A 14,810-nucleotide genomic window follows, 5' to 3' on the forward strand; every position below is an offset into this window, starting at 1 on the left:
TTCCCCCCTCTGCCACTACCGCCGCCATGCAGCCGACCCCACTGACCCTCCCATTGCGAGTCGACCAATGGGCTACCCGGCTCTGGAACCGTCCACAGCACTCTGGGCTTTGCGGTCTTCTGCTGCCCTGATTTCCTCTGTCGCGTCTCTGATGATGGAGGTGGAGGGCCACGAGGCAGCATGTTTGGAGTGCTGCGGACGCTGCTGGAGGTGGGAGGTTTGTATCATCTCGCAGTGGGACGGTCAGGTTGGAAGGTCAATGGGGGTTCGGGTGCGTCGGGGGGGGGGGGGCCACGACGACGAACTGTGTTACTGGAAAACAGAACCCTAGGCGCGCATGCGCACTCCTAAGTATCATGGACATACGGATCACAGAACACGCAGGTAGGAGTGCGCATACGTGCTTAGCATTTTATTATAGTAGATATGATTGTATTTTATTTTGCACTTACTTATGGCTTTAAAATGAATAAAGAAATAAAAAAAAAACAACACAACAACTTCAATCACAATGTGCCAAGTGTGTTGAAGTTAGGAGTGAATATGTGGAATAACTTGTAAGTTTCATGGTTGGGCTGAGAATTTTTCAGTACCCCCTTGTAGGATGAAAGTGAAAGGATAGACCAGGAGTAATCTAAGGAAATACTTCTTTCAGAAAGGGTGGTATCTGTATCTGATTTCAAGAAAGTATGGAACAAGCACAGAGGATCTCTAGGAGAAAAGAAGAAATACGAGGTTAGTAGTTGGTATGAATAGACAGACTAGATTGACCATAGGATCTTTAACTGACATAATTTTCTCTGTTTTCCTGAACTTGGTTTTACCATTGTACCCTTTGATGGCCTGTTTTGCTATTCTAACAGCCTGCTTGCTTCAGTCAGAGCTTGTTAACTATGAGCGCGTGCGAGAGTATTGCCTCAAGGTGCTGGAGAAGCAGAAAAGGAACTTCAAAGCTGCATACCGGGCCGGGATTGCCTTTTACCATCTGGGAAATTATGAGAGTGCCCTGCACTACCTGAAGGAAGCAGAAAGCCAGGAGCCCAGAGGTAAGATGGGAGCAACTAATTCTCAGCCCCATGCTGTAATTATGCCCCTGCCCATCAGGTCACACGACAGACACTCTAATGCTGTGATAAAAGTGTCCTATTCAAATAATATTGGTTCCTGACTCTATTCTTCACAAACTCTGCCTAGGCCTGGTTTTCAAGATGGCAACATGTTGCAGATGAATATCTATGAAGTCCTTGCACGCGCCATGTTCATCATAGTGATATCTTAAAGATCAGATCATTGTAGTTACCATGAAGAGTGGAAATTAGAACTCCCTGAAGTAAAATAAGGTACATGAGAAGGGAAGTTTAGAGCAGGGAAAGAGGAAATAAATTCATATTTATTGGAAATCCACGTAGACTTCATCTATCTAAACTGCATTGAAAATGGCAACACTCCTACAAAGTCATCCAAACAAAATCATTAAAAGTTCCTGTCGGGGACAGCCTTAAGCAGGGGCAATGGGTGGGCACATAAGACTCCATGCTCCTAGAGGCCCTGGGCTTAACTGAGTCAGCTTTGCAATTAGTGGCTGACCAAAAGTTAAAGCTTCTTTTCTCTTTCCATCTCCATCTTCTTTTCTCTCCCTCTCCCTCCATGCTCCACCCCCATATACTCCTCTCACCTCCCCACTGGCCAGCTCTTGCATCTCTTCCCAAACCCAGAACCCATTAAATATAGTGTAAAATATAGACAGCAGATATAAATTCTCAAAATGACACATTTTATTCACTAAATTGAAAATAAAATAATTTTTCCTACCTTTGTTGTCTGGTGATTTCATGAGTCTCTGGTTGCACTTCCTTCTGACTGTGCATCTTTCTTTCATTTCTTTCTCTCTCCCTGCCCCCTTTCTTTCTTTCTGTCTTTCTCTCTCCCTGCCCCCCAAGCCGCCGCCGCAGATTTCTCCAAGTCGCCAACACAGCACAAGCCCCCCCCCCACCCCCGAAGTCAATTCTGATGTCAGAGAGGAAGTTCCGGGGAAAAGGCTTGTGCAGTCGCTGTACACATCTGATCTATTCCTGCATCAATGTTGGGGAAGCAGGGCTCTCTTTCTAACCTCCCTCCCTCCCACCCACCCAAAAGAATTCCAGACTCCATGATCATCTGTCCCGTTGTCCCACGCACAGCTTCAGGACACTCTTTCTGAAAACGGGACATTTCAGCGTCCCGAAGCTATGCATGGGGACAACAGGACAGGCGATCTAAAAATGGGATGGTCCCGTTCAAATAGGGACATATGGTCCTTGTGTAGAATAAAATCATAAATAAATGGAGAAAAATAAACCTCAATTGTGGGTCGCCAGGACTACACAAGTACCTAAGCTTACCACCTCATCACGGGTTTATGAAAAAACTCCGTACAGTTATAAATTACTTTCATACTTCAGCATCACTTTGGAAGAATAATTATCAAAGGATTCTCAAAGGATTTGAAATTAAGCGTCCTGTAATTTTCTATAAATAAGAGAGACAGCCCCAAACTAACTAAATGTATGGCAATCAGCTACAGCTGTAGATAAATTCTAAACAACGTCTAGTAGCGTGGCTAAACAGTTATGTATCTTAGCATGTATAAGAGAGTCAAGCACTCATCTGAAGAACCATCTTCGTCCCGATAGATAAGATCTTCTATTTCGCCTGCAAGCAGGCTACTTCAGGGGATTCTTTAACAATGTAGTCTCCACGCTGTCAGCTGTATAGCGGGCGGCCAGGCTCTCTCAAAATGGCCCTCAGACCGAGATACGCGCCCGACTCGTTTAAAAACTGAATCGAGTCGGGCGTCATGACATCATCGAAAAAACGCGAAGGGTCATAGGTCAATCCTCACTGCTTCACATATAATCCTCAATCCAGACCGAACAAATGAACCTTGCATTTATAAGAAAGGTTGCCACTCATGTTCAGAATTTAGACCTAGTGGTTCTATAGTATGGAGGCGGTTTATCCATTGTTGTTCCTTTTGCCATAAAAGATTTCTAATGTCACCTCGTCTCATTGAAGGGATCAGAGCTAAATCAGTGCCATGAATCCATTAAATTTACTATGTCATCTAGTAAAAACAAAATAAGCTTTTTGGATGTATGTATACAATTAGATGGAATTCGTTTAATAACATCGGTGTTTCGAAAACCAACGGACAGAAATACACTGTTAAGATTTGACAGTATGCATCCTGTACACTTGAAAACCAGTATTCCCTTTGCTCAGTTTTTAAGATATAGGAGAATTTGCAATAGTAAAGAAAATTTTCTCCAAGAAGCAAAGGTACTGGAGCAAAGATTAAAATCTAGAAATTATCCAACATCTATAATTAAGAAAGCAAAGAAAAGAGCGCTATTTAATCCCAGAGAGACATTACTGGATTACAACAAATCTCCTGAGAACGATGAACAATCTGAAATAATTCCCTGTATTATCAAACAGACATGCGCATCTCCACAGATGATCAAGAAATACAAAAAACATCTTCCACTGCTTAAAACACTTCCATGTTTTGCGAATAAAAGATTTATTTTTCCTCAATCCAGAAACAGAAATTTAAATGATTGGCTGTGTCATACATCTAAAGAAAAATTTACAGAAGAGAGTTTAGAATCTACTCTTGGACATAGCCCATGTGGACACTGCATTAATTGTAAAATCATGACCACTCTCTCGAATTTTATAAATCCTACTGATGGGAAAAATTACATTCTCAAACATTCCTCCACCTGTCAAACAGCTAATGTGATTTACATAATACAATGCCCATGCGAATTATTTTATGTGGGCCAAACATCACGCAATTTAACTATAAGAATAACTGAACATAAAAGTTGCTTAAACACATGTAAAATGACAGCTCCAATAGTGGCTCACTGTTTAAAGTTAAAACACAAGTTTGAAAGCCTTAGATGTTGGGTGGTGGAGAAAGTGATCCCTTCAATGAGACGAGGTGACATTAGAAATCTTTTATGGCAAAAGGAACAACAATGGATAAACCGCCTCCATACTATAGAACCACTAGGTCTAAATTCTGAACATGAGTGGCAACCTTTCTTATAAATGCAAGGTTCATTTGTTCGGTCTGGATTGAGGATTATATGTGAAGCAGTGAGGATTGACCTATGACCCTTCGCGTTTTTTCGATGATGTCATGACGCCCGACTCGATTCAGTTTTTAAACGAGTCGGGCGCGTATCTCGGTCTGAGGGCCATTTTGAGAGAGCCTGGCCGCCCGCTATACAGCTGACAGCGTGGAGACTACATTGTTAAAGAATCCCCTGAAGTAGCCTGCTTGCAGGCGAAATAGAAGATCTTATCTATCGGGACGAAGATGGTTCTTCAGATGAGTGCTTGACTCTCTTATACATACTAAGATACATAACTGTTTAGCCACGCTACTAGACGTTGTTTAGAATTTATCTACAGCTGTAGCTGATTGCCATACATTTAGTTAGTTTGGGGCTGTCTCTCTTATTTATAGAAAATTACAGGACGCTTAATTTCAAATCCTTTGAGAATCCTTTGATAATTATTCTTCCAAAGTGATGCTGAAGTATGAAAGTAATTTATAACTGTACGGAGTTTTTTCATAAACCCGTGATGAGGTGGTAAGCTTAGGTACTTGTGTAGTCCTGGCGACCCACAATTGAGGTTTATTTTTCTCCGTTTATTTATGATTTTGTCAACTGTCCTGTTTTTGTGAGGTTTTGAGTGAATGAACCCCTGCTTTAACTATTTACAACGTACGTTGAGTTGAGATTGTTCTTTACAGAATACGATTGTACCTTTATTACATTAGTTAATTCATTAACTGCCTTGTGTAGAATAAACACCACTAACTACACTTTCAATGAAAAAGTTCCTTGTACTCCAAACTAGGATTACCATATGGCTCCAGCAAAAGGAGGATGGATTGAGACATCCAGGTTTTACTTCCATTGCTTTCAATGGAAGTAAAACCCAAATGTCTCAATCCGTCCTTTTTCTGGAGCCATATGATAACTCAAGGCTTTCTTGGCAGATTTTGAGATGGAGAATTAGTCCATTCTATACATGAGAAACTTAATGGCATAGGACCCTGGGTGAACGAGCATAAGTGAGTGATTATAAAGATTAGATGTCAGTGCAAGAAGTACTCCAGCTGGCCTTGAACCAGACTCTGCTCTGAATGTAATTTCATTGAGTAATCCCTGGTTTTTGTACTTTTTGAAAGGGTGAAAAATTAATTCACTCTTAATCTGCTCTGCACCACTCAGGATTTTGTAGACCTCAATCATATCCTCCCTCAGCTGTCGCTTTTCCAAGCTGAAAAGCCCCAACCTCTTTAGTCTCTCCTTATACGAGAGGGGCTCCGTCCCCTTTATCATTTTAGTTGCTCATCTTTGAACCTTTTCTAATTCCACTATATCTTTTTTGAGATTCAGTGACCAGAACTGTGTGCGGTACTCATGATGAGGATGCACGATGGAGGGATACAGAGGTATTATAATATTCTTGGTCTTATTTATCATCCCTTTCTGGCACGAGCATCAAATGTAAGATGCTTCTCATGCCTGTGAACATTTCAAGAGGTATGCAAGGGGGAGAGAGGAGGAGAGGTGCTAGCGCCCCCCATGAAGACAGCGCCCAGGGCAGTCCACCCCCCCCACCCCCATCCCCCACCTTACTACACCCCTGGCTGCACTACAATAGGAAGTGGTAGATTTGGAGGACTGGTCACATTGCAGCAATGTTAAAATCATCAAGAATGCCAGAGAGTGCTGAGGGTGCAGATTTCCCCTTTCCCCTCCCTTTTTTCTTAACGAGCTTCTCACGAATGGTACTTTTGCTTAAGTGAAATTGACTCTAAAGTGTTTTATGGCCCACCCAATAAATTTCCAGGCTCTTAAGGCGATAACAGGGCTCTTATAATAAAAATCCATAAATCGCAAACAAAGGAATGGGTTTTGTGAAAACCTAGGACAACTGTAGCTACGCATTTTCAAGAGAGCCATGTTCACATTTATCCAGATTGCAGCTTTGAAATTGCTCATTATACCAAGCTACAGAGGATCATGCATGATAGAATAATTGATTTGAACAGATTCTGCTAGGATAAACATGCGAATAGTAGCAAAACCCAAAATGGATGGGAGATGAAAAACTATGAAAAAAACAAAACTCCCAAACCCCAAGAAGTAGAACTGGATAAGGGGGAGAGACAAGTCAAAGAATGATTACACTGCTGTAATTAAGACAGCCCAATAGTATGGTTTCAAGAGATTGGGAGAGCCCTCAGTCACACAGCCTCCCTCCGGGAGCTCCCAGAAGTGATTGCTGTCACTGGCTTACACCCAGAAGGGTGTTAACTGTGAAACATCCCCGGGCTCTCTCCGTGCAATTTTTGTGATAAATGTGCACACAAATAGTGCTGAAAAGTGCAAAAAATAAATCAAAAACACACTCTACAATTCAATGAAATTGTCTCTACCCCTTATCCAGGGGGCCAAAGCGCAAGGTTCAAACGTCCAGATCCAACTAAGCAAAACCCAACTGGAAGTACAGTGGAACCTTGGTTTACGAGCATAATTCGTTCCAAAAGCATGCTCGTAAACCAAATTGCTCGTATATCAAAGCAAGCTTCCCCATAGGAAGTAAGGGAAACTGCTTTGATTGGTTCCACCTCCTCCCCCCCCTTCCACGAGGCTACCGGCGCTGCTCCATTCTCCCCCCCTTGAGGAATCCGACGCTGTTCCAAACCCCTCCCCGCGATCCAGCTTCCCCCCCCTGTGAACCAGCATCCCCCCCCCCCCGCTCGCATTGCCCCCCTCCACCGCGATCCTACTTTCCCCCCTCCCGAGCAGTCAATGACACCCTTTACCCGACTTGGCACCAGTGCCGGTGCCTGAAGATCCTCCCTCTTCTGGCGCGGCTGGGCGGTGCATCGGAGATCCTCCTTCTTCTGGGCTGGGCTGGACTGGCTTTGAGCATTTGTGCATGCTCAAAGCCTTCTGGTCTCGCTCTCTCCGAGATTGAGAGCGAGACCAGAAGGCTTTGAGCATGCGCAAATGCTCAAAGCCAGCCCAGCCCAGCCCAGAAGAAGGAGGATCTCCAACGCACCGCCCAGCCCAGGCCGCGCAAGAAGAGGGAGGATCTTCGGGCACCGGCACTGGTGCCAAGTCGGGTAAAGGGTGTCATTGACTGCTCGGGGGGGGGGGGGAAGTAGGATCGTGGTGGAGGGGGGGCAATGCGAGCGGGGGGGATGCCGGATCGCTGGGGGGGGGGGGGGTGGCGCTCATACAGCGAGGCAAGCTCGGTTTACGAGGCACCAAGTTTGCGAATGTTTTGCTCGTCTTGCAAAACACTCGCAAACTGGTGCACTCGTAAACCGAGGTACCACTGTACTTAGCTTCTCCGTGGATGATACAGCCAGCAAGTAACAAATTCGACCATAAACATGCAACATTCAATACAATACAATGCAATCTTTATTTATATATTGCCCACACCTCTTGGAAGTTCACAGCGGTTTACATAAAAATAAACGATCTAATCCAACATTACGAATAGGTTATCTTAGGGCTCCTTGTACGAAAGTGCGCTAAGCGTTTTAGCGCACGCACCGGACTGGCGTGGGCTAGCCGAAAATCTACCGCCTGCTCAAAAGGAGGCGGTAGCGGCCAGCGCGCGTGGCAATTTAGCTCGCGCTATTCTGTGCGTTACGGCCCTAGCGCGGCTTTGTAAAAGGAGCTCTTAAAGTTCTATCTTTTTAAGTACAAATTCTTCAAACAGAAAGGTCTTTAGATCTTTTTTGAAACTCTTAAAGTTAATTTGTTGATTGATTCTACTAGGTAGAGTTTTCCACAATTTGGCTGCTTGATAAGCCCAGGTTGAATTGAAAATCCTAGTGTATTTTATATTTTTAATATCAGGAAAACGAAAGGTATGGTTTTTGCCTTAAATTCAAAGTTGACTTTTTGGAGCATTTAAAAAATTGAGGCATATAATCTAGAGCAGTGTTCTTCAACGTTTTTACACCTATGGACCGGCAGAAATAGAATAATTATTTTGTGGACCGGCATCGATCCGCAGACCGGCGGTTGAAGAACACTGGGCTAAGTCGTGGGCCAGACCCTGCCCATCTCTACCCAATCTCCACCCCAGACCCTGCCCCCATAGTCCTAATTGTAGCACTATTTTTTTCCATTCATTTTTCATATATACACACAATATAATCTTATTAAGAACGCATCAATCGCACCGCGGACCGGCAGTTGAAGAACACAGTTTTGGGCCTGATGCACATGCCGGCTCTGTGGACCGGCAGGAAATTTCTGTGGACCGGCACCAGTCCATGGACCGGTGGTTGAAAAACACCGATCTAGAGTGTTCCCAAAGCGAGTTTTGAACAATATACAACTGGTAGCCTGTGCAGCTCTAGTAGATAAGGTTTGATCCTATCACTCTTTTTCAGATTGAAAATTAGACTTATAGCTGTATTTTGAAGGATTTGAAGGGTTTGTTTGTTTTATTATTGATTTAGGACAATCTAAAACTGTATCTCTTTACTCATATTTGTTACCACGTTGCTTCTATGTGATCCTGAGCAAGTCACTTAATTCCCCCATGGCCCCAGGTACATTAGATAGACTGAGAGCCCGCCAGAACAGACAGGGAAAAATGCTTGCGCACCTGAATAAACTCATATAAACCGTTCTGAGCTTCCCTGGGAGAACAGTATAGAAAACTGAATAAATAAACAGTGTGAAGAGTTTCAGCCTCTGATAACCAGAGCTGGTATTGTGACATCACAATGCTTCATTCCACCAATGCCTAAGAGCCAGCCTCATCAGTGATGTCACAATGGCTTCATTGTCCTATACTTGGCTCACTTCTGTTACATTTTGAATTCTAGAGTGGCGCAACGATTAAAGCTATAGCCTCAGCACCCTGGGGTTATGGGTTCAACCCCATGCTGCTCCTTGTGACCCTGGGCAAGTCACTTAATCCCCCCATTGCCCCAGATACATTAGAGAGGGAAAATGCTTGAGTACCTGAATAAACTCATGTAAACCGTTCTGAGCTCTCCTGGGAGAACAGTATAGAAAATTGAATAAATAAACAAACGTAAACTGTGAAAGAAGTGTTCAGTGTCAATTGTTATTCCTATTGAGAGGAAAGGACATGAGGGATCCATTATCACACTTCCATTGTTCTCGCCACCACCATATTAAAAAAATTATTTAAATACAGTCACTTATCTGAACAAGTAGGTGGTGATGCATTGAATGTCCCAAATATTCAGTGCCCCTGAAATCCCACCCATCCCCGCCCGTCCCCGCCAGGATCCTCTCCGTCCCCACCCGTCCCCGCAAGGAATTACCTCCATCCCTGCCCGTCCCCATAAAAAGCAGCAATTACTTCCGACAGGATCATCAATTCCACAGTTTCTTTTGGGTTTGCGCTGCTGTTTTCCTTGTGGAATCTCTTTGGTGGAACCCTTTTTTTGTTCCCTGTTCTCTTTTACCAAGGCTGACGTGTCCATCATATTATATGGACGAACCCTGCTTCCAAAGCCTTCTATCCCCGTGGGAGCCCCGTTGGCTAGAGGGGGGTCTCCGTGGGAGTCCCGTGGGCCAGAGGGGGGCCCCCGTGGGAGTCCCATGGATTAGGAGGGGATTCCTGCGGGACTCCCGCAGGACCTGTGGGATTCCCGCGATCCCCGTTCAGACCTCTACTCCTGAGCCCTTTGCTTTTACAAACAGTGCTCAAAACCTGCTACAATCTTAAACCTTGCGAGTAGTCCTTGCGAGCTTTGTTGGCTCTCCTCGACTCAGATTTGGCTTCATCAAGAGGAGAAGCCATCCACCCTATATAAAATATCACATTAATACCACATAACACTTTGTTCATATACACGTATCCATTTCATAACAACTTTTCTATAATTTTACTAATCATCATAGTGTTAACAATGACTTACTTCTGTTTACTGACATCCCACAGACTGGACTAGACTCCTTCCGGCTAACAGCTCTTCAGATAATTACACGGTGTCGGTGTTTTTGAGCCATTAGGATCGAGGGCCCGCCCCCATGGTGCTACGGTGAACTCCTTTATGTGTGTTTGTCCTCTATAGCAGTGGATCCCAATCCTGTCCTAGAGGACCACCAGGCCTAATGAATATGCATGAGAGAGATTTGCATATAATGAAGGTGAGAGGCATGCAAATTTGCTCCGTGCATATTCTTTAGGGCTATCCCCCAAACCCGACTGGCCTGGTGGTCCTCCAGTACAGGGTTGGGAACCACTGCCTTATAGTACGACTTCCTCCCATCATGTTTATGCTCAACCATTCTCATCCTTTCAGCCTCAGTGGCCTCTCAATCCCCATCACACCACAAAACTGCCTCACTACACCTCACGTGGTGGCGGGAATAATGGAGGTGTGATAATGCTTCCCTCATGCTTTGTCCTCTCAATAGGAATAACAATTGGCACTGAACAGGTTCTTTCACAGTTTACACGTATGTGTTTAAGCACATTGGTGTTATTCATTATTTAATTTGGATATTTCTTTTCTTAATACATATTTTGAGATGAAGCCCGGAGATTTTGAAAATAGAGAATTTTGGCAGGGCTAATTATTCATTTAATTTGTTCCCAGTTTTTGCTATAGGGATAAGGGTTCATACACTAAAAGTACCGATTACCACAGAACACGCTCACTCTCTGCCCCCAGACATGCCCCCTGTGCTAATCTTATTTTTATAGCACATGCACATCCCGAAATTACCATGGGATGCCTCAGCACGTCCTGTGGTATACATTTTTTGCTGTGGTAAACACACAAAGGTGCTTACCCCAGCTTCGTAAGTGAACAACTATGGAGTAATAATCACTCGGTTTCAATTGGCAGCTTACGCCAATCTCTGAATGTAAGGAGTAGTTATTGCTGCATGGTTATTCATGTATTGACTTTTGAGAACCTGATGACCCCTGATGCAGGCTGTATCCAAAACTTGGCCAAGTCGGGCCTTTATTCAATAAACTTGGGTGTGTGACTACTCTGGCTGTTCCTCCTTCCCTGAACTACCTCTGCCCTTCTTGATTGTACCATCCAGTTAGGTATTAGAGAGCTGCACGGGAACGGGGACGACGGGCATCCCGCGGGTTCCCCCTTTGGGTCACGGGGATCCCGTGGGGACGCCCCTAGGGTCGCGGGGATCCCGTGGGGACGCCCCCTAGGGTCGCGGGAATCCCGTGGGGACGCCTCCGAGGGTCGCGGGGTTCCTGCGGGGCTGGATTTACTCAGTCGCGCGGCTCTTCTCCCTACCTTCTCTGCTTGCAGCACAGAGCCGAACGGAAGTCTTCCCGACGTCAGCGCTGACGTCGGAGGGGAGGGAGGGCTTAAACAAAGCTTAAACAAAGCCCTCCCTCCCTCCGACGTCAGCGCTGACGTCGGGAAGACTTCCGTTTGGCTCTGTGCTGCAGGCAATGCAGGTAAGGAGGAGAGTAGCCTCGCGGTTCGAGTGGCTACCAAGGGAGGGGGCGGTCCGCCCCGCCACACCCCGCCCCGGTTGCAGCACAGCCGGCCAGGTCCCCTTACTTTTGTGGCACTTCCCCGACCGACCGACAACAGCCCCGGTCCGACAATCCTCCCTGCCCTGTAGCCGCGAATCTAAATTATCTTCTTACAGCAGCTGTAATAAGGTAATTTAGATTCGCAGTTAAGGGCAGGGAGGTTTGTCGGACCGGGGCTGTTTTCAGTCGGTCGGGGAAGTGCCACAAAAGTAAGGGGACCTGGCCGGCTGTGCTGCACCCGGGGCGGTAGAGAAGGCGTGGGGAGAAGGACGCTGAAAGGCCATGGGGAAGACGGGAGGGGGGGGGGAAGGACTCTGAAAGCACTTGAAGACAGAGGAGGGAGAAGGACGCTGAAAGCACATGGGGAATACAAAGGGGTGGAGAAGGACGCTGAAAGGCCATGGGAAGGGCGGGGGGGGGGGGAAGGACTCTGAAAGCACTTGTGGAAGACAGAGGGGGGAGAAGGATGCTGAAAGCACATGGGGAAGACAAAGGGGAGGAGAAGGACTCTGAAAGCACTTGTGGAAGACAGAGGGGGGAGAAGGATGCTGAAAGCACATGGGGAAGACAAAGGGGAGGAGAAGGACGCTGAAAGGACATGGGGAAGACGGGGGGGGGGTGGAGAAGGACGCTGAAAGGCCATGGGGAAGACAGAGAGGGAGAAGGACGCTGAAAGGACATGGGGAAGCAGAGGGGGGAGAAGGACACTGAAAGCACATGTGGAAGACAGAGGGGGGAGAAGGACGCTGACAGGACATGGGGAAGATGGGGGGAGAAGGACGCTGAAAGGAAATGGGGAAGAGAGAGTAGGGAGAAGACGCTGGCAGGGAAGAAGACAGATGCCAGACTATGGGGGGAGCGGAGAGAAGAAGATGGGTGCCAGACCAATTTGGAAGGGGGAAGAAAGGGAGAGGCACAGTAACAGAGCAAATGGAAGATGCAGAAGGAAGAGAGACAGTGGATGGAAGGAATTGAATGAGAACATGAGGAAAGCAGAAACCAGGCAACAAAGGTAGGAAAAGAATTATATTTCTTTTTTTTAATTTTGCTTCAGGATAAAGTAGTATATTAGTTGTGTTGATAAAAATTTATAAACATTAGAGGCTCTGGTAGAAACCCATTTGCAAAGTATGTATTCTTCCCAATTAATATTTTCAAATTAATAAAGTCTTTTTGCTTATTTGTAAATGGGTTTCTACCAGAGCCTTTAATTCAGTAGCATAATTAAATGAAATAACTATTTCTGAAGTTTATATGGACGGGCGGGGACGGAGGGGATTCCTCGCGGGGACGGGTGGGGACGGAGGGGATTCCTTGCGGGGACGGGTGGGGATGGAGGGATTCCTCACGGGGACGGGTGGGGACGGGTGGGATTCCTCACGGGGACAGGTGGGGACGGGTGGGACTTTGGCGGGGACGGGTGGGGACGGGTGAGATTTCTGTCCCCGCGCAACTCTCTATTAGGTATCACTGACTATTTGGGTTTGCCCCAGTCAGCTTGATTTAACTGGGCAGGAGTTTCTCCCACCTAATTAAACATTTTTGAATATTTGGTCCCAAAAATATTTTTACTTTGTAAATTCTTTGCAACCAGATCAAAATAATAATAAAAAAAAACCTGTAATAAAATTAGGTTTTAATAGCTCCTGTGTATTCTGTTGGAAAGGATGTTAACCGTGTCTTCGATATTCTCTTCTGGTGGGTACTTGTTCGCAGAGTGGGCTCAGTATCCATAATTTTGGATTATATAATTGGGCTTGTTTGTTAAGACATTTAAAAGATTGGATTCTACGATAACAGCAATTTACCCCACTCTCTCTAGAGCAGTGGTCTCAAACTCGCGGCCCGCCAGGCACTATTTTGAGGCCCTCGGTATGTTTATCATAATCAAAAAAGTAAAATAAAACAGTTTCTTGATCAGATGTCTCTTTAGCTATAAATGACAATATTATTATTAAGACTTAGCCAAAAGGAAAGATTGATAAACTATAAAGAGTTTTACCTCATGCAAAATTGTCATTTCTTTAATAAGACAGTAACTCTTTTTTCTGAGGCCCTCCAAGTACCGTCAAATCCCAAATGTGGCCCTGCAAAGGGTTTGAGTTGGAGACCACTGCTTTAGAGGAAGCGTATTATGCTCCATTCTCCTTGTATGCTTTATTACATCAGTCGGAGACAAATATACCAGGGGAATTGAGGGGGAACGTTTTGTTAAAATCATTACGGGAAGCATGGGGATATTTGGTGCCCAAATTGGGGGGGGTGATCTGCGAAGCTCTGACCAATTACCTTTGCGAGGAAACCCTTCCTTTGAACCTGGAATGGATAGACCTGTTTTCTCATTGTGGGGTCGGCAGGGCATCACTTTACTAGCACACTTATTGGATAATATAGGCCCTGGAGGATGGTAGATCAACAAAATAATAAACTTTTGTATTTACCTTTACTGCTGGTATCTGTTAATTGTAGTTGCTTTTGTTTTCATCAATAAAAAAACCTGTTTCAACATAATTAAAAAAACAACAACAAACAACTGGGTATTAAGGACACATTTCAGTGGAATGCGCAGGTTTTGACGTTTCCTCTATGAAATCAGCCATTTCAGCATAATCACTGCAGACAATCCCCCTCTTTCACTGAGGTGCGACAACCGATTAGCACGCTAATCGAATGAGTGTACGCTAAATGCTAACACGTCCAATGACTAACATGCCACACTACCGAAAAGATGTGCTGAGAGTAGAGTCGGTGCAACGGATGGCCACCAGGATGGTCTCGGGGCTCAAGGATCTATCGTACGAGGAAAGGCTGAAAAATTTGCGGCTGTACTCACTCGAGGAACGTAGGGAGAGAGGAGACATGATCGAGACATTTAAGTATATTACCGGCCGTATCGAGATGAAAGAAGAGATTCTCTTTCTCAAAGGACCCTCAGCCACAAGAGGGCATCCGCTCAAACTCAGGGGTGGGAAATTTCATAGCGACACCAGGAAATATTTCTTCACCGAGAGAGTGGTTGATCCTTGGAACGAGCTCCCGGTGCAGGTGATCGAGGCAAACAGCGTGCAAGAATTTAAGAGCAAATGGGATGCCCATGTGGGATCCCTTAGAGGGTTAAGCCAAGGGAACCTGTCACCAGGAGTGGGATCCCTAGGATAGTAGACTTGGGGGTGGGTCAGTAGAGTGGGCAGACCTGATGGGCTATGACC

General features: G+C 45.4%; 1 protein-coding gene across 1 annotated transcript in view; it reads left to right on the forward strand.

Moving 5' to 3' along the window:
- Positions 1–14,810, forward strand: part of TTC9B (tetratricopeptide repeat domain 9B) — a 32,966-nt gene that overhangs the window by 17,722 nt on the left and 434 nt on the right. Inside the window, exon 2 of the mRNA XM_033955930.1 lies at positions 864–1,046. Within this exon, the coding sequence (XP_033811821.1) occupies positions 864–1,046 (183 nt within the window). The remainder of the gene's footprint in view (positions 1–863; positions 1,047–14,810) is intronic.

This window comes from Geotrypetes seraphini, chromosome 8, assembly GCF_902459505.1.
Source record: "Geotrypetes seraphini chromosome 8, aGeoSer1.1, whole genome shotgun sequence".
Classification (NCBI taxonomy): Eukaryota; Metazoa; Chordata; class Amphibia; order Gymnophiona; family Dermophiidae; genus Geotrypetes; species Geotrypetes seraphini.